Below are 25341 nucleotides of genomic sequence, written 5' to 3' on the forward strand. Positions count from 1 at the left end.
AGTCCATAGATTGAGATATGGAGGGAGGCAGAGGAGAGGGGGGAGGGGGAGTTATTTTGGGAACAAAGCCCTTTTTATTTATACAAAGACAGGAAATCAGTAAATGTTTAATTAAGACAAGTAAAACGTGTCAGCAGTGTGTAGGTGTGTATGCTATAGCATACGGACAGATAAGTGAGATTGTACAACATGTTCACATTAACATGCTATATTCGAGTGAATACAGTGCTGAATGTGTGCAAACAATACACATTATCATTGCTGGAAGACATGTGCGTGCTTCTGTGTTGTTCTGCGCGACGGTGTGCGTGATGTAGGTGTCGAAGTGTCTCGCACCTTGAGAGACAGGTTGAGAGGTGTCCCCCTGAGGTGTTACGCCACCAAGTCTGATGACACACTGACAGACAGAGACATACACAGAACTGAAAATACAGCATCCAATTTCTGTAAGGTGGACAAGACGAGGATGAGAAGATTCATTATTTAGGTGCATCTATGTGCATCCAAATTCGGAGCAAAATCTCTCAAAAAGTCAATAACAGGTGTCAGCTACAACTATGTAACTATTCTGAGGATGGCACTCAAAAGAGCACTTGTAACACTTTTATTGCAAATACACCTTTGAATTTGTTTCCTGCTTCCCTGTTGCTATAGCAGCATTGTATGCCAATGTTTTAAAAAGCACCTTATCCCAATTCTCTTTTCTTTATGTTTTATTTTATGTTATGTCTTTGTTGTTATTATGAAGATATTTTTCTTTGTATGTTAATGACTCATTGTAACAACTGAGTTATATGCTCATTCCAAACTGCTGGATAAACAAGACACATCAACTACTGCACACCCAAAGGTTTTCCCTAACAGAGACATACGAAACACCACACGTTTGTAGAGCGAATAGAGTTTAAATCTCCTTTGTTTTATATCTGTAGGTGAGACAGAGAGTGTAAGACATTATGTAGAAGAAAATGTCACAGGGACTGCCTTAAAAAAAACCATGAGCATTACACAGTTCAGTGATGGAAGGGGACATTGACAGGTAATGGAAAAGAATAATCTGTTTGCTTTTTTTTACTGTGCTGCTCATTAAGGGGGAGGCAATGCTAGAAAATAGCGTTCGTCCTCTGTTTTTAAGGTAGTGTAATGAGTCACATTTGACAAGTGCACTGCAGAAGAAGGCACACACACACACACACACACACACACACCCACACCACACACACACACACACGCATACTCTGAAAGGCTATAAAAGCTCCCTGGGGACCAAGGCAGTGTGTGTGACTGAAAACACTGTGATCAAGGAGTAACAGGGAGAGGGAGAGGAGAAGGGAAGAGGGAAAGAACAAAACAAGTGAAAGGGGGTGTTAGAAAAAAAAAGGGAAAAGCAAGATGAATACGGGATAGGAGGAAGGGCACAGCAGTCATCTGACAAAGACAGGGATGAAAAGGAAGAGGGGGGGAGAGAAATCAAGAATGATCTCTCTCATATACACACACACAAACCTGCCATGCCCACTTCCTGTCAACCCACTATACAATTGTCTTCCCTACAACCCCCACCCCACTTGCAAAACATAATCACTCTCTCAATCGGTGCGTGTGTGTGTTTGTGACTGTGTATGTCTGTATGCATATGTGTGTGTGTGTGTGTGTGTGTGTGTGTGTGTGTGTGTGTGTGTGTGTGTGTGTGTGCGTGTGCGTGCGCGCGCATGCATGCGTGTATTGGAATAGGTTGAAAGATGGTCTGTCTTCTTCCACAGCAGGGGAAGCAAAGATAAGGCATTACTATAATCTTTCCCTACCACACACAGCCTCTGGAGGTGCACACAGACTCACACAGACACACTGATACACACATTCACACACTGTAAACTCCTATGCTGCACTCTGACATGATTGCAAAAACAGGTCAGTTCTGTAGAGCAGGTATGGGATTCTCAGAGAGAAAGACTGAGAGAAATGTGTTGCAATGAACATCACGGTTGTAGATGTGCAATCCCCAAAACAAAAAATCCATATGTGAATATTTTTTTACACATACTTGAGGGCAATTCACTCTTAAAAGAGGAACTGGTTGTTTACACTATTTAATCAAAATAAATACTGTATAGTTGAGTAACGTGATGAAAAAGCATTTAGTATTTATTAGAAACAGATGAGGCCAAGATGCTCGGGTCTTACATTTATCAGAAAATATTCCACATCCTCAGACCAGTCAGAATTAAGTCTTCATGTAACCACATATGCATATAAATATTGTCACCACTCTGCTCCCACCTTCCTCTACTCATTGTCCGTCCTGACAGACTTATAAGATAAGAACCGCCCTCTTGACGTGTGGCAACCAATCAACTTAACAAATGACAAAATACATATATATGTATTCATACATAAATATATATAATATATACCCTGTCTCTCACCCAATGTCAGCTGGGACCCTCAAGGTTAAGCGGGTATAGTGGGCATTCACATGATACCAAAACAAAAACCTTGTATCATCACCCAGCCCTATATGTGCATACAGAGAGACCCACCACCCTGCAGGGCCTTAGGCCTCACAGCAAGCAGGAACAGGAAGGCTGTGTAACAGCTGCAACAGAGTTTGAGAGATTTGACAAAAAAAAGAAAATAAGCTGGACTATAGTGTGTAGTCTCATATCAAATCTGACGAGAAATTATATCTCGTCACCCTTCACTCACCCCTATTTGCCAAGACCCGCACCCGCTCCACCATTACACACACCCATTTAACCTGACCTCTCGCTGGTGATTAGAGGCTTGTGAAGTGTGTGTGAGCATGTGTTCGTGTGCCTATCGGTCTTTGTGTGTGAGATGCTTCTCTCCGTATGCTAATCACAGCCTAGCACTGAGAATTAATTTGCAAATGTGTCATTACCCATCAGGCTCAGCAGCAATAACCCTGCAATTACACAACTCTCGCCTGGCCAGCTGAGCACCACACACACGAAGGCAAATGTATGTGCACACACAAGCTGCTTCTACAGTACCGAACCAAAAAGCTCTGATATAAAGATGCTAGATTCTGAAAGATATTACATTCTGCTTTAACACGGAGAGAAAGACACACAGTGCTGATATTCAGCGTGTTTACAGTGTAATCACAGCTCCTCACCTCAGTGTCAACAGGACGGCAACCAAGGTCAGTTGAGCACTTTCACACACTCCTGTTTCTTAGCAACATTATCCAGGAGTGTGGCCTCGCTAAGAACTTCAACGGCGTCGCACAACGCCTTCAGATCACAGATACAGTAACTGAGCAATGTGTGCGCGCGTGTGTGCATGTTTGTGTGTGTTTAAGCACTTACCTTTGAAGTGAGGGGTCAAGATCGGAGGTAAAGTGTGCAGCAGCCACAAGGAGGAGGATAGTTGGCATGGAAAAGAGAAAACCACAGTGAGTTTACATTCGTTATATTTCCAGCTATCAGACACTGATCTTATTCAGACATGTTTTCAGATACCTTATTAACACCTTTAATCATATTGTGTTCTCATAGATATGCTGCATAGAGGTGACAAATGAATAAAATTCAATAAACAAGTGAAGCAAAATAACACATTATTCTATACAGGGCTGTAAACATCATTGAATTGTTTGGTGATGATAAGAAAAATATGTGAATCATGTACTATGGCCCTTTGTTTGGTTTTCTTAACTCTGAAGTTGAGGAATGCCTGACACCATCTACCATAAAAACTCACATTTTTAAGTCTGGAGAGAAGAGGGACAAACAACAGCAACAACAAACTAAGTGCTGGGTGACTTTTTAGGTCATCACCTCAAAAGGTGTTTTTAGGAACATCTTTGTATTTCAAAGTTAAGAAGGAAAGCAAGGGTTAAAGTAAAACTAAATGTTTGCTCAGTCACTGGATGCAAACCACCTGCTCTCAAAATCCACTTATCATCACACCACCAAATATGGTTACAGCTCATTCACACACCTCTGTGCCCACCACCAGAAACTAACCCACAGTGGCACACGCTCATCTAAAGCATGTCACACACCTGTCACACGTACTCTGTTGCCCAGTGTAGTCACACCTTGGGGTGACAGCAAAGGTGTGTACATGTACATGCATAATGTGTCTGTCTTTTCCAAGGGCTGAACCAGCTCGACCTTGAAATCAAACAAGACCTGTCAAACAAGCAGACAGTTGATGAACGCTAGACAAAAAGGCTAAAACTGAGTATATTTTTGGATCAGAGAATGAGTGTTGAATACAAAAATGTAAAAAGATTCTCAAAAGATTCCTCTTTTCCCTGTGATCATGCACTGCTGGTAGATAAACATGACAAGGAAACCACAAACCAAGAAAGACAAAAAGAAAAAAAAGGAACTGAGGTTTTAAAGGAAGAAGGGATGTTTTGTAATCTCAGGCCACCGTCCAACCACTGATGAGGTTTTGGTGCTGCTAATCCTGCCTAACTCCGTTTATAAAAGACAGTGAAGATAAACACTAGAGTCTCAAGTTAACAGATTTGTGTACTGGAGACCCTGCTGGCAACACAGCAAGAGAGAGTCTATTTTGACAATTTACTTTGGAAAAATAAAGCAGATCGCTCCATGAGTAACCTAACACTTCCAGCGAGGACAACAGAGGTCTGGATAAATTCTTGTCAGGTCTTGTCAAGTGCTGGATAATATGAGCTCCCTGAGTCAAAGGCAGCATTGACTGACTTTTACACACAGCACATCGGGTTTGATTTCTGCTCAGAAGAACAACATTTGCATGAAAGCTGTAGATAGCTACAAAGTTACTGGTGGCAGGTTAATGTGAGTTACTGTGCTGATTCAGTTATCAGCAAAGAAACTGTCCACACACAGAGGATTTAATTAAGCATTAGTTTTTAGCATTGGCATATAGCCACTGTATACACATTATCCTGTCAGGTTTGCTATCTAGCTGCGGTGACTTCCTTGTTGGTTTCATAACAGTAATCAAGTAAATACTGGTGCCATGCTCTACCTGAGCAAATCCAACTGGTTAGACCACAGCAGTGCTACCGTTTTTCCAAAGAACTGATGCCCAGTCTTCTGTGGAAGACACACTTCACTAAGAAAAACACAATTTACTCAAGCTCTGAAGTGATTTGAATCGGAAAAAACACTTAAACCTGATTCTAGATTACATTACTCATTAAAATGGATGATTTGTGCAGTGTGGATAACATGAACATTCTCCAGAATCCTTCTTGATGATATCTTCAGAAGCTTCTTGCATTTTTTTGCTTTCAAGAGTCAGATTATAATATTCACAAATCAAGCCTGTGCTCCTCATGTTCACCAGAACACTCACTCCTGATTTAGTGGATTTCCCTTTTAAATAGCTGCTAGCCCTTACTGTGGCCGACACACTCACTCACTTGAGGGAGCCAGGTGGGGAGAGCTGGCCAGAGCTGACAACATGATGTGCTGTCATATCATATCCCTCTCACAATGCCTTGTGGCACACCTGCTTTCTAGCACAGACAACAGAGGCGTCCCTGTTCTCAGCCGAGGGAATGCGTCGCGCCACACGTCTTCGCTCTGATGAGGCTTTTTATAGTCACTCAGCTCTCTTACCTGCATCCTCCAACCCTTCATCTGTCTCCATATCAAACACATCAGATCTGCTGCCTCTCAGCGAGTCCCGTTGTTATTAGACAGAAGAGCAGAGAACCACAGACGAAGTAGTGAACCAGAGAAGAAGGAGGGAGGGAATCTTTAAAAGCGCTGCTCATTTGATTAACAAATATATGTGCACGTGTGTGCTATGTGTTCCTCTGCGTGTGTGTGTGTGTGTGTGTGTGTGTGTGTGTGTGTACACAGGGCGCATGTGGGTGTGTGTCTGTGAAATCGCCCAGGGGCAGGTGTATGGTATGCAAAAGCAGCTGAGGGAACCTAGAGAGCAGACGCAGCAGGAGAATCCTGCTTTACAGTAACAAGCCACCAAGAAGCTGACAACAGACTGACAGGCTGGGATCACACAAACACACACGTAAGTGAAAACACACACACACACACACACACACACACACACACACACACATACACACAATTACATGTTTACGTACATGTGCACAAATAAGAATAGTACACACAATCCAATGTACTTGATTTGATATTTAATTGTGTGTATGCATGCACACAAGACTGCATCCACACACTACGAGCGCACACAAAGAGCTGCCGGCAGTGTGTTTTTCGCTTGACTTGTGCTCTCCTGTGACATTTCCTCATTGGCTTGTTTGTCTCAATTATCCCTGCTTATTGGACAGAGATGGTTAACCCATTAACTCACACACAGGGAGGAGGAAAGGAAAGCGAGAGAGACAAGCAGTGAGAAGGAGAGAGAGCTGGATTATGGTTCGGCCCGCCTTAGGCATGTTGTGAATCACACAACTGTACAAGGCAACAAACACGGACTGGCCTGGCCGGACGCCAGGCAAACACACAAGTTGTACACGTACACAAGCAGCAGAGAGCAGCTGAAGGGGCAGCGGAGCACCAGCACCTTGGGGCCTGTTGGAGGGCCAGAGATGACCTTCTCCACTCACCAGTGTGCTTCTGGATTTAACACACTATCCTACAACAAGGGTGCAGCTTTGTGTGTGTGTGAGTATTGCAACTGCGGGTAAGTGCATCATTAGATGTGCCAACATGTGTGCCTGTAATGTATGTATGTGGGAAAGCTGTGTGTGTGTATAAGGAGGCTGCCTTGCCCTGTGTCAGACCTCTGCTGTGTTCAGTAAGTGAGGCGTGCTAATACTGCGTGTGCTCAGGTTTCACGCATCAGCACACAGTCGAAGAGACTTACCCGAGGTCACAGACTGTCAAACCCTCCTCCCCTCCTCCTCCTCACCCCTACCTCCTCCTCCTCCTCCTTCTTCTCCTCCCCCTCTGACTCAATCCTTCCTTTTCTCTCACTAAATACTTTACCTTTAGCCAAGCTTCAGCACTCTATCATTTCACTTTATTCCCCCCCCCCCCACGCTTCCACTCTGCTATCAGTCCTCCCTTCCCTCAGCCTCTCCTCCCCCCCTCCCTCCTCCTTACTCCCTGGAGGATTCCATCATGCTCAGTCTTTTAGTATCTTTAATGTCTTTTACCTGTCAACAGAGGAGAGAATGTGCGAGCAGCTCCCCAACAAAGGAAAAACACCCTCCTGTCATCTCAGAAAATGCTGCAGGGAGGAGGGGTGGCAGGGAGGGAGATCGACAAGGGGGACAGAGGGAGCTAGATAACACAGGAAGCGGAATAAAAAGGGAAATGTTGAGGGAAGGGGATAGAAAAATGAGGCAGAGGGGAATGTTGTGCTCTTAATATGTGTTAAATAAACACAAGCTGTGGCATTCCCGAGCAAGTGAGCGGTTTGAAACTAGCACTTAAATGGCAACATGTCACAAACACGCGTCATTTTTCAACACCTTCACCTTATTGTTGGAAGCAGCACACCCTCTCTGTAAACTACTTTTGTACAACGAACCCTTGTTTTAATGAAAACGAGCGACTCATGTGTGAAGTATCAAACTCTCTCACACCCATGCGCCAAAGAGCATAGACAAATATACACATGACCTCTCCAGCTTCAGACAGCTATAGTCTGTGAATCCTCAGCAGCTCAGTTCAGCTCCACCACACTCCACAACAGCAACACACATTCACATAGGATAAAACTATAAGCCGTACAATCCAATAGGCACTCACTCAATCTGTGACTGTCTCTGTATCCCATATCCAGTGTGTGTGTGTGTGTGTGTGTTTGTGTGAGTGAATCCTTTGCTATTACTAATCTGCTGGCGCAGCCCCCGTCCTCAGCGTTTGCCCTCGTCTCCGTATTATTCTGGGATTAGCTTGTGTGTTAGCCTAGCCGCAGCCCACAGCCTGAGCTGGGGAGAGGCAGCCATCTTAGAACAATGCCTATTGATGAAACACTAAGAGGCTTGATTGGATTAATCATCTCTCCCTCTCCTTTTTTTCCCTTCTCTAGCTGTCCCTCTTTGTTTCCATCCCCCTTCTGTTTCTCTTCTGTCCTTCTGCCTTTCCCTACTTCCATTCAAAGCTCAATAACACACAGACTTCGTTGTTACTCCCTGGTGACGAGATGGCGCTGTTAACGCCCCCTTGTTGGATAACGAACACAAATAACAGGCTGCTGGTTTACGAGGGCACTTCAAGGTAAAAAGTAAACATCTAATTAAAAGGAGAATCAAAAAGACCCTAACTGCTTCGGTGTTGTACTACATTTTACATTACAGTACTTAAGTGGTAGGCCCCACCTTGATGAGAGCGAAAACACTGCCTCTGATAGTGGCTGATTATGATTACAACAAAGAATCTTATCATATGCAAAAGGTTGAGGGGAAAACTGTGAGAGGAGAGGCATATATGTAGGTTGTGTCTTTTCTTTCTTTCTATGAAACACACGAACAAAAGCTGCCAAAATGTGAGAGAGAGCAGAGAGAAATAAGGGTGAATCTCTGCAGATTTGGCCTGTGTTTAGTTAGGGCACTCTACCAAGTGGCAGTCGCTAGCCTGGGCGGCCTTTGGCCCGCTGTCCCCACCAATCACATTCCAGCCCCAACTACGCCAGCGTGTACCCACAGCAACCCTCCAGTCTGATGCCAAACACCCGCACGCACACACAGACACACAGACACACACACACACACACACACACACACACACAGGCAACCACAGCTCATACAAACACTGCAGCCAACTCCATTTTCAAACATGGATAACAACTGAATTAACACTCTGTGATCCTCTGCCAAAGCAGAAGGATGCTCCTTTATACATTAAAACACACACATGCATGTGCATATACTCAAGCAAGTACATATCCATAGACACACACACGGGGCTCTCTGGGTGGAGTTATCTGTGGTTAGATTTTAAATGCCTCATCCAGTCCTTGTGTGTGTCTCTCTCTGTCTCTCTCTGTCTCTCTGTTGCTCTGTTTCGCTCTCACTCTGTCTTTTCTGCTGCTGCAAAGATAAAAGCAAATGACTGTCTCATGCTGGTGTTGTTAGAGTTAAAGCTATTTAGACGGTAGCTCCTCTGTGTGATGCCCCAGTGTTTGGAATGCAAAAACTGGGTTGAGAACGAGGGCGAGTCAGAGTGGTGAGGGATAAGGTTGGGCGGATGAGTGCAGGATAGGGAAGGCAGAGGAGGGTTTGATAAAGTAGCTGGGACATCATTTGTTCCCGGACCTGCACAAACCACTTGCAACCATAATGACCACACACATCTCTCCTCCTCTCTTTTCTTCCTCATCTCTCTTGTAAATCTTTCTCTTTTTTTCCCCTACATGTCTTATGTTTTCCTGACTCGGTTCCCTCCTCTGTTATTTCCTCCATCCATGGCCAAAAATGGTTGTCTCTCTATAATCCTCCAATCACCACACCGGTCTAATCTGACCACTTCTCTGCCTCCCTAATTCATCCTTCTTTCTTCCCCTCCCCTACTTGTCTCATTGCCATTTCTCCTTAGGTTGTCCTGATGTGAATTGCACTGTTTAAAGGTATCGCATGAGCGGAAGACATACATATGCATACAGAAACTCCACACATGAGCATAGGCACACACACAAGATCTGAGTCTAGTTTTGTTTTTGTTTTTCAACAAACCAATTGTCACAGCTATGGTTATTTAAGGATGTTTTGTCTGTTGAAAATCACAGCAGGAGAAAAAATGGCAACCAGCTAAAAAGGAAAGAGGCAATCACCTGACATCACAGCTATTCATCCTGCAGAGAGCAGGGAGCTGTTTGGACCAGCATGAAGAAGAAAAGGCCTTCCAAGAATCCCTCCTCTCTCTCCTCTCTGTCTTTTTCCACAGATTAAACTGTCCAGCAGCCATATAAATCTCTGCGCTCACTGTGGAGAAATGCTGTATGTGGATCATTTATGTATGACACAGAAAGGAGATAAATCTTGGTAAACCTGGCTTTAAACGGCCTAAACTAACCTCACGCGACACACACTACGTTTAGCTATAGCGTGAACACTAACGATGTGTGCATTTTGTGCTGTGTGTGTGTGAGAAATGAGACAATGGTGAACAGGTTTACATTACCCAGAGAGCCAAGTGTGAGTTGTCTTGGTTGGGCTGCTTGTTAAGGTGTCATGATCATTTATGGCTGAGGTCAAAACAACTCTCGCCTTTACTAAAAGATGGTAGAGGAGAGAGGGGAGGAAGGGCTCAGGGGAGGAGAACTAGAGAAAGAAAAAAACATTGGAGGGGGGCTTGAGATGGCTTCAAAGGGTCTTGCTGTAACCATGGTGCTGCTGAACTTGGTCACCGTGGGAACGGACCTTCCACAATGTTGAGGAAGGGGAGAAGCATTTTTGTAATGGAGGGGAGGTGGGCTGTTTCCCTGAGTCCCCCTCTGTCTTAATTCACTGTTCACACAAACATAACTCTGTGTTTTATCATTTAAGAGCTAATAATCAAGTCAGTTGTTATAACAGAATACAAGAAATCAATAATAAATGTTACAATACAATAAACAATACAATACAATACAATACAATAAACTACGTACTGAATAAACAGTGATGTAGACTCTGCAGCCCATCAATCTAACAATAGAGTAGTTTATAAGAGGCCTTGGTCGCTCTGTAATGCTGGCTATAAAATATCAGTCCAACATTCACTGAACACCCATCAGCACTACGGCAACAAAACAATTATTTTTATCATCTATTATTCCAATGGTTATTTTTTCAAATAATTAAATAATCATTCAGTCAAAAATGTAAAATGTAATGACAAATGTCCTAAACTTGCTTATCTTGTCTGACCTACTGTGTCAAACCCTCAATGTTTATGATATGAGAGAGGGAAAACTGGCCTAGTAAATACTCACATTTTTTAAAGTCTGACTTTTTTGTGGTATTTCCATCTGTTAATTAGTACAACTTGGCAACAAAAAATTATCTTCATTATCCATGACCTATTGATGTCCTTCTCAAATAATGAATTGTTTATTCTATAAAATGTAAAATAAAATATCAAAACTCATATCATATCAAGTCTAATAGAGTGTCAAAATCTGGTGTTAGTTAATGATAACGATAGTAATGTAATCTTTTTCAAAGCTTAATGAGAAGATTTGGTTTTACTTGATAAATACTTAAATAGTTAATACAATTGCTTAAGTACTATCGTCAACCTTCTTATGTGCTCTTGAGATTAATGAAATGTGTCCATATCACCTAACATTAGTAAGAGAACACAACTTATCCCCTGACAATCAGTTCTTACTATATATTCTCTTCCAGGGACTGATTAACACTTCAACCCACAAGATGGAAAACCATCTATTTTACTTTTCTTTTGGCAGCGTCTCCAAAGTGTGTGTAAATCCTGCTTGACAGTTGGATGGAAACAGATTGTGTCTCCAAGCAGGAACTTCTCCTATTAGATACAGATGATGAGCAGAGTTTTCCAAAGATTTTTTGGAGAGGGAGAACATGATGAAACAGAGACTCTTCTGTTCAGGACATTGTTATTGCAAAATTAGCTTCATCAATCTTTATTCTCTGACCTGATCTCTGTCTCTCTCCCTCTCTCTCTCTCTCTCTCTCTCTCTCTCTCTCTCTGTGTGTGTGTGTGTGTGTGTGTGTGTGTGTGTGTGTGTGTGTGTGTGTGTGTGTGTGTGTGTGTGTGTGTGTGTGACCCTGTGGTCCCAAGAATAACCAATGATACCATCTCCAATATGGTCCCACAGTGAGTGGAAGCTGTGTGATTTAAAAGATATCTGTTTGCATGGATAGAGCATAAAGTGTACTTGTGTGAGTGAGAGTGTATGTGTGTGCATGTGTGTGTATGGTTGATTTGTTGTCAACAAACAGGCTGAATCTGTCAAGGGAAGACACACACTTTTAGTGGTGACCACTGCAGCAGGATTTACAGCACACTTAACGATCACACCCTCAATTAGACCTGCAGAATAGCGTCTTTGTGAATGTGTGTGTGTGTGTGTGTGTGTGTGTGTGTGTGTGTGTGTGTGTGATTATAACTACCATACAGAATCGTAGAATGAAGGGGTTATGAGTAAGCGTTGCAACACTTCGATTTCCCCTCTTGCTATGATGTCACTGAATTGATTACCAGCTCTGGCTTAACACCATATTCATCATAAATCAGACACACACGCACATACACATGAATACAGAGACGCACACGTTGCTGTCTGTTCGTGTCGGGCTTATGATGAGGAGCAGAGCGGAGAGGGACTGTGATGAGGGGGAAACAAACAGAGCGTGGAGACGGATGACGAATGGCTCCTCTCATTCAACGAGCCAGTCTGAGATGAACATACACTTAAGGCAATACATTCTCCGGTCTCGGCCTCCATCTTCCTGTCTCCTCTGCTGCGACAGATAACTAACACTATGGCACCTTGATGTGCTGATAGTACCACTGCAGACCAGCAGCAAAAAGATGATTCCTAGGCTGATAGGCTGACTATCGCACACCAGCAGTAGTAGAGATGTGAGTTGTAGGGTGACACTACTAGCAGAGTGATGACTCCCACTGTGTGAAGAATGGGGATAATAGAGGAAGGCCCACTCAAAGTCGAGCAGGGAGCGGCGACAGGGGCACTGGAGGTGACCAGAAGGGAGAGTAATTGCCTCACCACACTCAAGGTGCTTGAAATGATCTGTGACCTGTTCCAAGTGTGTGCGCTTGAAGGGAGGGGCGAGAGACATAGTGTGCGAGAGAGGCACAGAGCACAGAGGGCAGGAGAGAGAAATGACCGTTGAAAACGCCCATTTCCTGACGCTGCGGGGTCATGCCTGAGCACCGCTAGGAAGTGTGGGATGGAGCGGAAGGTGGAATAACGGAGAGATAATCTTGTCTGAGCTCCAGTGAGAAAGGGCAGGGGGCTTGTTATGAGAAAATGAAAGGGGCGAGGTGGAGGAAAGGAGAGCCACAGGCCATTAGAGACACCTCAGCTACACATAATGGCAGGTAGTAGGGAGAGGGACGCAAGTGGCTCAGTGGAGTCGGGGTTGGAGAGGGAGGAGGGGTGATGCATTATCTGTGCAAAAACCACATTACACACGTACACATACTTCTAACGTGACATTTTTGACCACACGTACCTTAAAATCAATAGTGTAACGTGACTGTTTCTGCTGATTACTGTTGGAGCTTTCAGATAATATTAACACATACGTATATTCTAAGAAATGAAACCTTTAATAATGAGATTATGCTGACCAGTTACATTCATTGTTCATTTCACTCAGCCAGAATAGCAAACTTTAAAAGCTCAGAAAACTGTGTCACTTGCAGAAACTCAAACAAAGTGTTACAAAATCCCCTAAAGATTTCGAGGCTTATATCTTCATATTAAAATAATATTCATATTCAGTGTTGAATTTACACCAGGAAGCTCCTGCTGCTTTCCTCTATAGAAAAAGTCTAGTCTACAGAACAACAATAATCCTTTATCACCATGTGGTCTCATAGTGTCTGCCACACTATTTTTTCTTTTTCTTTTTAATGTCTCTAATAAGTAGGTGGCACAATGGTTGCACAGCAGACATTTTGACTTGTTAAAGCCGAAAACTGTCCCAGTAACAGTGACAAGGAACAAGCATGCACAGTAGTAGGACCTCCCCTAACTGGAATGGAGCAATCATTAATACACCTGTGTGTTTCCTGCTATAACATGTCAAAATGTCTGCTGTGCAACCAGTCCATTGCCGCCAGAAGGGAGAAGAATATGAAGATACACAGAAGGTATGAGGAAAGAGAGAGAGACAGTGAGAAAATGCAATGCTTGTGTTTTTCTTGCTCAGCTCTCAATTTTCTAGACTCCAAATGTTCTCCTTATTCTCCCCTCTCATCAGTTTCTTCCTCTAACTGCCCCTCTCCACCACAGTCTCTAATCAGAAGGTATCTACTGAACTATGTCCTAAAAACATAAAAAAAGAGTGCATCAGTGGTTTACACAGACTACTGTGAACATGTCCTCATATTCTCTCTCTATCTCCCTCCTTCCTGTTTCTCCCATTCACTTGCTTTATCCCTCACTGACTTACATGCTTCACTTCCACTGCTGTAATCTCAACAGCATTTACTGAGCTAATTAATGGGGCAGAGGGTTGAGTACTGCTCAACTGAGACCACTCCTTCTCTTTGTCTCTTGCACACATGGATAACTACATTGAGAAAAGGAGGACATGGTGAAAGAAACATAAGGATAAATGTACTTTTTTATGCTTGGTACCAGAAAGAAAGACTAGAAGGCACATTAAGGGGTAAGTTATCAGCTTGATACTTACCCCATCCAAGTCTCTCCAATAAATTGTCTGCTTAAATATAAACTAAATCTCAGACATAGTTTATGCAATATTGTTACAATTATATTATACTAATAATTATTATTACTAGATCATTAAAACATATACATGCTAGGGAGTACTTTTATTTTTTTGCTTGGTTTATTAAGCAACATTGCAGAAAATAAACAAAAGTGTACTGAAAAATGCTGGACACCTACAACCACTCAATATAGTTTGCACATAAAACCACAGTAAATAGTAAAAAAAAGAGCAGCATATGGGAGATATGTGTATATACATTTGCAATAGTTTAAAAAATAGCTAAATCACAACAAAACTAACCTGAGTTTGGATACCTATACTCATCTAGGTTGGAAATAAGAAGGCATTTAAAGGTGTGTGCAGTCTCTGAGGAAAGCTGCGCTAGGCTTGTAAGTTGAGCTATACTCTGCTCTTACCTCCCTGCTGGAAAGTGCGTTTCCAAGTTACTTGTCTCTCATCCGGTCAATAACATTCACATATAAAAAGCACAAGAACAAGCTTTACGTTGATGACAGTAGAAAGAAGCAGAAGGAGAAAGAGGTAGAGAGAGAGAGAGGGGGAAAGAATCAGAGAAAGACAGAGAAAGGCCAGGAAGAAAACAGATGTACTGTAGATGTAGGAGAGCAAAAAGCAAGGCTCTTATCCAGACACTATGCTGAGTAAAATGTCACCTTATTATCAGAGCAGAAAGGCCAGCCTCACTTTCTCTGTGCCACCTTAGAAACATGATACCCAACGTATTTGCACTCAGAGAACATAAGATGTATGGGTCGGTCAGCACAAGGGCATTTCAAATCATTTTCCATTCTATTATACCTAAAGTACCTTATGATGAACCATTAGTATATTTCTGTGAGTCATAAAATAATACAAATTACACACATTTAAACTATTGTAAATTTAAAATGTAATCAATCAGGAATCAATGTTGTTTTACCGCATGAATTACAACCCTGTATGTCTATTTAAATAATTAAAAAATCTTTTAAATGTTTAATGTTTGATCAAACAATAATGATAATGGGTAAAGTAAGTGTTTTGTTAGTTTTAGAGAGTTAAGTTTTATGAACACTGAATCAAATTGCTCCCTGTTATATGAAAAGGTTGCTAGTACTACTGATCAAACTCAGAATCAACAACCACCTCTCTGTGTTTTTAAAAAATGTCCTTGGACCATTTCAGGAAGCTACACAAGAGAAACAGTCACATTAACACTTTAAATTACACAACTTTAAGTAAATAATGAAGGCCATTTTCTTTTAATCGTATTTGAAGCGCAGATTACATTTTAATTCTTCAATATTTTCTTACTGGATTTACACAGTCAAGGTCAACATTTCAGATGAAAAAAGCATTTCAGTTTTTTGTGTCAGTTGAATGCACTGTGGTACAAATAAACTCGTATATACAGCATCTGAGCTTCAAACAGCCAGCTAATACATCACCTGCATTTATTATAGTATTTGTGTTCAGTACAAAACTATTAATACCACATATTTTATGTTTTCATCCCCAAATCTGCCCTACAATTTGTCATGTTTTTGTTGTTCCACTTTTAAAATCCTGTTCCATTTTGCTTTTTGTGTCCTCAAAGAAATATAAATTTTTGCCAACAACAAAAAGAATATGTAACATCATATGTACCCAATGCTAGATTACAGACAACAGAGAAACCAAGCTGAGAGACCAAGAAAATTCTTTATAAACAATCATTAGCTACGGATCCCAAGTCTCTCATCCATAGTTGATTTTCACTTCTATTTAATCCATCTTATTTTCTGCTTCCTAACTCTATCTTCTTCTCCCATTTGTTATAATCCTTTACAATCCAAACTAGACTGAAACACTCCCGCAATATTTACCAGGTGTCACGCTAAAATCTGTTTTCTCTCTATGCCCTACCTCTTCATTTATACTCAGTTTGGACATGGACACACAAATACTACTACACATGCCAAACTACAAGGTGTTGTGTTTTTGTTATGGTTCTAGTTGTGCACATATTTGATTGGTCGAACGAGACACAGAGAATAATGAACAACTCAGCATGACAAATTCTGTTTGTAGAATACCGCTGTACCAGCTGAGCCTGGACAGCACAGCGTCTTTCTTTGTGTGTATGTTTGTTTGTATGCAACTGCAGTAGATCCACATATACAGAGAATGCAGTATTAGCTATGAGACCACAAAGCAATATGTATCCTGTATGGGCTTTATAATTTAATATTTTCTCAATTTGATATTCACATAGAATGTATCTTATATTCTACATTCAGCACTTTTAATGTATTTAATGTGACTAGAATAATTTAAACATCTGCATTATTAATATATTATCTTATGGTACAGTGACCACATTTATTTTACTTGGTTAATAATGGTAATCATTTGGAGATCATTCTGAGAAATTTGTCTTTAATATGTATCTTATGTATGCAAACCCAACACTTCGAAGGGCTTCAGACAAAAGCATTACTGCAATTTATTATGGCTTTTACAGGGAATCAGCTGCAAATGGAGCTGAGATACAGTGTTTGGGAGGTAGCTGACTGGAGCTCAGGTTAGTGTTTGTAGGTTTTTTTCATGCCTTTTATTTTGGTGTAGACCTTGTCACACATCATTGGCTGTGCTAAGCCTTATTCTTCGCAATTGATGTCACCCTCTGCACTGCCAGGAAAACCTTTTTAGAAATCCATTAAACTGAACTGAGTCATAAGATGAATCAATATTATAATACACAAAACAGATTGTTGTGTGATGTTTTGTCTTACCATTATTTTGCATAATGAAATTCAACCATTTGTTGTATTCAAGAGTGAGATGTGTTTGAGAGAAAGACCCAGGCTGGGTTCATTAATGTCACATCAGTGTAAAGGTGATGAATCAAAGCAGGTCAGGGTTAAAGATCATTGCTGTGTGTCATTTATTCCCCTCGTCTCCTTTCCTTCCTCCTTATTGAATCATTGTCACCTAGCTTACTTGAACCTTTGATCTTATTACTGTCTTTCTCTCTCCCTTACACACACACCCACACCCACCCACACACACACACACACACACACAAACACACACAGTCCAGAAGCCATATGGATGCTGGTGGTGCTGCTGGGAGAGCCGGGCAGGGGGAGGTTATTGATGTCTGCTCTCACAAAGCCAAGGTCTAGGCCATGAATCGCAAACTCCAGCCTCCACTGGCCCCAGACATAGCAGCCTCAGATAAGACATGAAGGATAGCATGCATTATAGGAAAAACAGCTTCAACCCCCCACGGCAGTGCCCCGCTCTCACTATGAGGCCTGAATGGCCTGCAGTGAATGCTGTGTTCAAGTGACGTTGGCATAATCAGAAAAACTCTTTCTGACTGGGAAAATTCAAGAATGTCGGAAAAAAACTCGTTAACTCGGTCATAATTTTGGTAGTTGCTGACTTGAATTGATATCCACAGTATTTTTCCACATGTTACACATAAAGAATAGAAACACGAACTTAACAAGGCCGAAAGAACGACTAGCAAATGTGGGAACAGGGAATTTCCATTACACCGTGAATGCAGCACAGCGTGCTTACGTTTGAAAACAGACAACACGGCGTCGATTGTGTGGGACTTTCACAAAGTTTCTGAAGAAGACAGGTCGCTTGTTATTTGTAACAAACTAGTGCAGTGCCTGTAGGAAGTATGTGTTGCTATAGAGAAGTGGGAGGTTAAGTAGCTTTTTCATGGATGGCCAAATGAGGTTGTGTTTGAAGGTGCAGCAGCTAGCTACAGACGAACATCCACAGATTCCGATTCCAGTTTGTTGTCCTCGCGTATCCGGATCTCCTCAGACCGGAACAGACTCGGTCCGGACTCGTTCAGTGTCAGTAAAACACAACAGTCAGTTTAGATGCACAGAACGGGACCGAACAGCCGGCAGAACCCGCTGCAGGTATAGATCAGCGTGTGTCTTAAGGTGTGTCGTGGGGGTTGGCTCTGCAGTGATTGGCTATGGTGGCTATGGTTGACAATGCGCTCTCTCTCTCTCTCTCTCTCTCTCTCTCTCGGGATTAGATGGCATGTTGAACGACTAATGAAACACAGCCTCTCTCTCTCTAAAACAACTGAACCTCATTTACTTTAGTGAAAAGGTATTCATTTGAATGAAACCATAAGCCAAAATCATTCAAACTTAATTTTTTGTTACTATGGAATACACTTTTTCAGTTTGTTTACACAGACAAGTCTAACTTGTGTTTATTTATTGTTATTGAGGAATGCACTTTTTCAGATTGTGTTTACATAGAAATGTTTAAATCTAACTTGTGTCAGTGCATCAATTTTCCATATATATTAATTTTTTGAACTTCTGGAATACACTTTCAGTTTGTAATCCCGCTGCATGTATTTGCATCAGTTCAAGGGGCCTTTATTTTTTTGAGAGGCTTGCCAGTAGTTTTTCATTGGAAAAAATAAACATCAACATTTAAATTTAAACATTTAAAAACAAAAGTGTTTTTGGGTTTGTTCATTGTATTAATGTCATGATCTTAGGTCATGATCATATATATTATGTATATGTGTGTGTGTTATCGGTTATCGGTATCGGCCTTTGGGAGCTGAAAGTTATCGGTTATCAGTATCAGTTTTAAAAGAAAGTTATCGTGCATCCCTTATTCAGCTCACATATGTGATTTGTTTACCTACTTTAGGCCAAGTATGCAGCAGACAGAAAATGTAAATAATGGTTAGGAAGGCTATCAACAGACGTCGAGAGTTCAATGTTCAATGATAAAGGACTTGGATTCGAATTGGGAGTAAAAGTCAAAATGAAGGGCAATTAACTTGGTCCTAAATGTTACATTATTCAGAAATCAGCTGTGCACCAGCATGACCACATGGCCATCATCCAATAAGCATTACCTTTGACCTTTGCCCCGTGCTGATCTGAGGTCAGAGGTCTTGCTCTGGCGACATGCCTGTGGCCTCCTGACTGGACCCTTCAGGTCACTAGAGTTCAAAGGTCAGGCTACAGCCTCTAAAGCCACAGAGTATGTGGTCTAAAGCCATCCATTACTATCTACAACCCAGAGACAGCAACGGGCTTTAATAGCCTTTGACCCTTCACCCCACTGGCATGGAAACCCTGCCCTGCACCTGAACCATGAGCAACATGAACACAATTTGGGACTGGTAGTGACACTCTGAACAGAGATGAAGCCAGAGGTCACGAAAACCTGTGAAAAGTTCTCCTCATTCTGAAAGTTTTGTGTGCTATTTGTGAGGATTTGTGTTTTGAGGAGCTACAGAAGGAGCTATACAACAAAGGCAGCAAGGCTGATAAGTGACAGCAGAGGCACAAGGCCAGAATATGACGCAGGCTTGCATATTGCATGAGGTACGTCAATCTCTGCTGTCAACAGGCTTTTTTAAAATGTCTGTTTTAAAATCGCATTTTATTTTGGAGCCAGAAATAATAAACACTTAAGAAAAATGAGGCGTTTCTTGGTCCCCTGATTGTTCACGTTGATTACATCTTGATGCCACCAGCGAGTATGTACGGACACAGGGGAGTTCTATGCTTTGTAGCTGTAAAATTACCATACTGTTACCTCTGAAATGATTTTCAGCACTTTTCTTGTCATGAAGATGTGTGAGCCTGGCCCTTATTTTAGTTATTATGGGCTGGGTTGTAGTCTACGAGCAAGTGAGCGAGCATGTGGCTGGATAAACCCTGTGCCTAGCACACAAACACACATTGACACAGCACACACTCTCACTCGCACACACAATCTTGATCATCAGTGCCAAGCTTCTTCATTATTTAATCAGAGCCACTCTTTGCAGTGGCTAAATTATTGAGTAAGTGTATGTTCGCACAATCCCTCGCTGAAAGGTAGTACAAGGGATTTCTGAAAACCCACTACTAAAGCTACGAAACACACTGTGCCTAGCCTTTAACAGCTCTCTTTCTCTGTTGTCTTTCTGTCTCCTCCTGATCTCTTGAGTAATACTTTTACAAACACAACAGGAGAATTTAGGCGGTGGGTAAGTTAACTGACGTGTTACATATTTTAATAACTGATTTGCTGAAAAGAACAGAGAGGGAGGAGCAGTGTGTCTCCCTCCCTCTCTCCTCCTGGCATCCTCTGGGCTCATAAAGGCAAACACACAGTCAAAAAGACAGAGACACTAATTCAGGATGCAGATGGACAGGCAGACAGACAGATGGACCGAGGGAAGGACATGCAGATTTTTATTGGCTCTTAGAGGCAGCAGCGCCCAGACTAGGCCACGGCCATCCCAGTCTGACTGTATCCGCAGCACAACCCCTTCCTGTGGCAGGGATCTGGAGGTCCAAGGGACCAACTTGCTCCCTGCTCCCCCTGGCTTCCCCTCCTCCCAGGCTGCAACTGCCCCCAACCCCACTTATTATACACAGCACACATACGCACACCGCACCCCCCGCTCGACGAGGAGGCCCTCCCTGCAGGAGCATGGTGACTCTTCCAGGGACCAGACAGGTGGTGGGAGCTGAGCGGGCACGCGAACGCCAGCCCACTGCCAAGGGCTCGGTGCCAGTTGGCACACAGTTAACAGGCGCACTCCCTCAATGTAGAGCACAGTGCACACATGAAGATAACAGGCCTACACACATGCTTGTCTTAATGTACTTCTGAGGACCTCTTACCACTGCATGCTAAAGCCCTTATCTAAACTTTACTTCTAACCCTAAACAAACCACTTGAAGGGTTGAGGACTGGACAAAATAACCTCAAATAAACTGGTCTAACTGTCTAAAAGAGTGAATCCCACAAACACACATACATGCAAAAACCATCATATAAGAGTCAAATTACATGAATAAAATTAGAAAATGGAAGAAAAACTAGAAACAGAGAGGTAAAATATTTTCATGGATTCTCCATGAATGAATGAATGAATGAATGAATGTCAAGTCAGGAATTCTACAACAGACAATTCATGAAGGTACAGTACACATATAGATACACAAGCACAAGGATATGCAGCATGATTTGTGTTGCCAGACAGCATGAGCTGAATTATGTGTCCACAAGACATCTGGGTTCTTCAAAAAGAGTAGCTTGCTAATATAATTAAACTATTGAATAAAGCTATTCATTCTGCACTAGTGGTACATTCGGTACAAGATATTGTACTCAATCCTGGCCGAATAGTTAGGTCAATTCAAAGCTGTAGTGTAAAGCTACTCAACCCGAAGCAACAGGTTTACTGTAAGCCAGCAATTGTCTGTGCAGCAGGTTAGGTTGTATTAGAACACGAAATTAATTAGAATTGGACAAAATAATACAAACATAATACATAATTATTATGTTCCCTCCTATACCATACCCACAATGCTTTCTATTTTCTATAAATATATGAATACATTCACTCACAGCAACAGGCATTTATTTTGATGTGATGTACTGTATGCTGTAAGCAGTTATGAGAACTTAAGAGACAACTCAAAATCACCAGCACATGCAGGAATTCAAAAAGGACTGTGCCAGGATGGGCTGCTGTTACTACATCAGATTTAAAGTGAATGCTCAGCAAGGCCAAATGAACAGGATGTGTAGATCAGGAACTGATCATAAATGTTCCTCCAATAGCAAAATTAATTTTGATTTATTTTTAATACAGAGATGTGGTACACTCATGTCCTCTTGTGGCTGAAATTCATTGGAATATTGAAATTGCTCCACACGGAAAAAAATGAATAAATAAAACTTTAATTGGTAGATCTTAATCATGTGGCACTGTAGACGTCTGCACCCAGTTTCATTATATCTAAAAATTATTGCTTGCACTAAATATTTAAACCAAATCCATCTCAAAGCTTTTTAAAGAGTTGTAATTTTTATTTTCAGTGTGGTTCGCTATTTTAACGACTTTAACAGTAATCTTGAAACAGTTTTTCAATATTACTCTTATTCTTTTAAAACATAAAAACTGTGGAAAAAATATCTTTTTTTTAAATTTAAGCTCCAAAATTAAAATTTCCCCAATGACTAAAATGTCACAAACCATATCATTCAAATTCAGTTGTCTGGTGGCACAAATCTTACCCCATACAGAGACATGCATACCCTCTCACACATGTCACTGGCAGATTTTGCAGCATGTGTGTTATCACCATATGCCAACTAAAAGAGAGGCCTCGTGTCTTCAACAACAGACTGTCTCTGCATCAGACACCCACACATCATGCCGTCCAAATGAGCACTAGTATCTTCTTCTCCACGTTACAAAGCCCTTTTATAGGCATTTATATTTACACATACAGATACTGCACCTCTGAAAAAAATCATCAAGGATGTACACTGAAATTGTGACCTTTAAGTACAAAACTATTTGCATATGTGTGTATGTGTGTGTGTGTGTGTGTGTGTGTGTGTGTGTGTGTGTGTGTGTGTGTGTGTGTGTGCGTGTGTGTGTGTGTGTGTGAGAGAGAGAGAGCAGGCACGTAATTGGATGTGAACCTGGATAGGAGAAGGTAATGAAAATTCTATTGACTGTGTAAGGAGTCTCTAATTATAAACAGGCCTACTTTTCTATTCAACTCAAACTGACAGACTGACAAGAACAATTGTCTTCCCCTCCCTCTGGAGACATTATACTTTGATAAAGAGAGTGCTTTTCCTGTGTGAGAGCAGAACAGAAAGTGTCATAATACCATTCCTCAACAGTGCTAGATCTGATAGGACATCTACAGGAGGTTTTATGAGATGGAGGGAACTTGTTTTGTCCCTTTACTAATTTATACGTTACTTCCATACTGATACACTGCAGCAGGGTGGAGAGCCCGGCATGCCATGTTTAGTGAAACATGGGTGGCAACAGACAATGTTCTTACAGACTCATCATGATATACTCCAACAGACAGGCAGACAGTTGAACATACAGAGAGACAGGCATTGAAACAAGCAGACAGACAGTTTCTATGTTCCCAGGGTGTTTAACAAACTTTAAATTTAAACAGTTATTTCTCACAACTGCAGCCGTCCCTTACTTTTCTCTCCCGTTATCTCCCCCTTTTGCTTCTCTTTTCTCTCCTTTGTTCTTTCTCATAGTTCACCTCCCCACCCCCCCCACCCCCAATGCATTTACTCCAGCACTGCTTGCTTTTGCCTTCATTTTACTCTCACAATCAATCCATTTTCTTTTTTCTCCAAAGATTAAAGCTACTTCAAGATTAAGGAGCGTCACAAGCTAACCAACTGAAACAGACATTTATATTCATAGCCCACACCCAAAGTATCCAACCTGCATTTCCCGCACACACACACACACACACACACACACACACACACACACACACACACACACACACACACACACACACACAAACACACTCACTACTCAACAATAAACACGTCGACATATGCCAGCAGGGGGAGAGCGGGGAGGATAACCGTTACAAAACTAACACTGCTTAATGGCTTTCTATTCTCTCCTGTTTCAGTCAGGAGCCTCCTTTAGCTGTGTGCTTAGTCTTTGCTCTGTAAAACACTCCCTTCTCCTTTTTCCACGCCACCCCCCGCTCCCTCTGCTTCCACCGGCTCTTGAGCGAGGTCCTGTCCCGGGCCGGCAGAATTGTGGCCGACCTTTCACCCCTGCCCGCTAATTACAGCACCATGGCGACACTTCAAGTACCTCGTCACCCCCAGTACCACAAAAGTGAGCGCGTGTGCACACACAAGTAAACACACACACACACACACACACACACACACACACACACACACACACACACACACACACACACACACACACACTTGTCAGACCTACATTCAAAAATGCATCAGCAACAACACACATACTTAGGTGTGACACACACACACACACACACACACACACACACACACACACACACACACACACACACGCACGCTGTTCCAGCTAGGTTGCTCTACGAAGTCATTTAATTGGGGCCTCTTTTCAATCCTGAATGGCAGAGATTCCTCTGACCTAGCTATTACAATAGAGACCCTCCGCCCCTCCCACCTCTCTCTTTTCTTCCTCATCATTCCCACTCATCCCCTCCTCCCGCCACCTTTCTTCTCATTTTTGTTTACAGAAGGCAGCGAGGAGAATAAGGATGAGGAATTCTTTTAACCTCTATGTCTGCCATTATAAGAGCCCTTCCTCTCCTCCTTTGTCGAGTGTACGCTCTATCCCTCGGCGTCGGCAGGGCCCAGACACCTTGACACCTCTGGGTTCTGCCCCCTGCCCTCAGCCCTGCTCTATGCCCAAGATAAAGCTGATGTTCTGTTCCGTGGATCAAGACCGCAGCACCCTGTTCTTGTTAACAGTGTGTACAGTATGTGGAATTTAAAATCACTGTTTCTTGTGAAACCAAAATATTGCATTGTCAGATTATTCACATGAGGTGATCAAGAGGTCAAGTGTGTGCTCCAGATAGAGTGCTTATGTAAGAACTGGTGATTGGTAACACAGCTGAAAAGATAAACTGATTCTGACAACTCTGGCAGTTGGGTGCATTCATGTGCTGTTGTTAGAGTGGTAGAACAGCGTGTCTCATTTTTATAGTATTTAAATGCAAAAATGTGACCCTTTTCAGGGTGTCCGTGTTTGTTAGGCCTCTGTTGTCTTCTGGGTTTCATTTACTTAATCACCTGCGATTTGAAAACTGAGTATTTTGCTAATGTGTTGCAACAATTTTAAAACATTTTTACCCAACAAAGATCCAATGGGGACTGTCTATTTAATAAATGTGTTGTTTGGTGACACAGTAACAATTGCACCTATATATAATGTGTATATAATGTGTGTCCAGTGTGTAACATTGAAGAGAATCTATTGTCAGAAATGGAATATAATATTCATAGTTATGTTTTCATTAGTGTATTATCACCTAAATATAAGAATATGTTTATCTACAGACACCGTGGGGTCTGCCATGTGGAACTACCATGTTCCTACAGTAGCCCAGAACAGATAAATCACTTGCTCTAGATAGGGCCTT

The 25341-nt window shown here is 42.0% G+C and overlaps 1 protein-coding gene across 7 annotated transcripts in view; it reads right to left on the reverse strand.

Annotated features, from left to right (window-relative positions):
- gse1b (Gse1 coiled-coil protein b) overlaps positions 1-25341 on the reverse strand; it is a 170975-nt gene that overhangs the window by 64717 nt on the left and 80917 nt on the right. Inside the window, exon 1 of one of the 7 annotated variants that reach the window (XM_051380429.1) lies at positions 7713-7755. The exons of 4 other annotated variants lie outside the window; for them this stretch is intronic. In XM_051380429.1, the coding sequence (XP_051236389.1) occupies positions 7713-7740 (28 nt within the window). In that variant the 5' untranslated portion in view covers positions 7741-7755. Of the gene's footprint in view, positions 1-5588; positions 5705-7712; positions 7756-25341 lie in introns of those variants that run through there. 2 more of the 7 variants (XM_051380428.1, XM_051380435.1) reach the window with 2 other exon arrangements.

This window comes from Dicentrarchus labrax, unplaced genomic scaffold (genome assembly GCF_905237075.1).
Source record: "Dicentrarchus labrax unplaced genomic scaffold, dlabrax2021, whole genome shotgun sequence".
Lineage (NCBI taxonomy): Eukaryota > Metazoa > Chordata > Actinopteri > Moronidae > Dicentrarchus > Dicentrarchus labrax.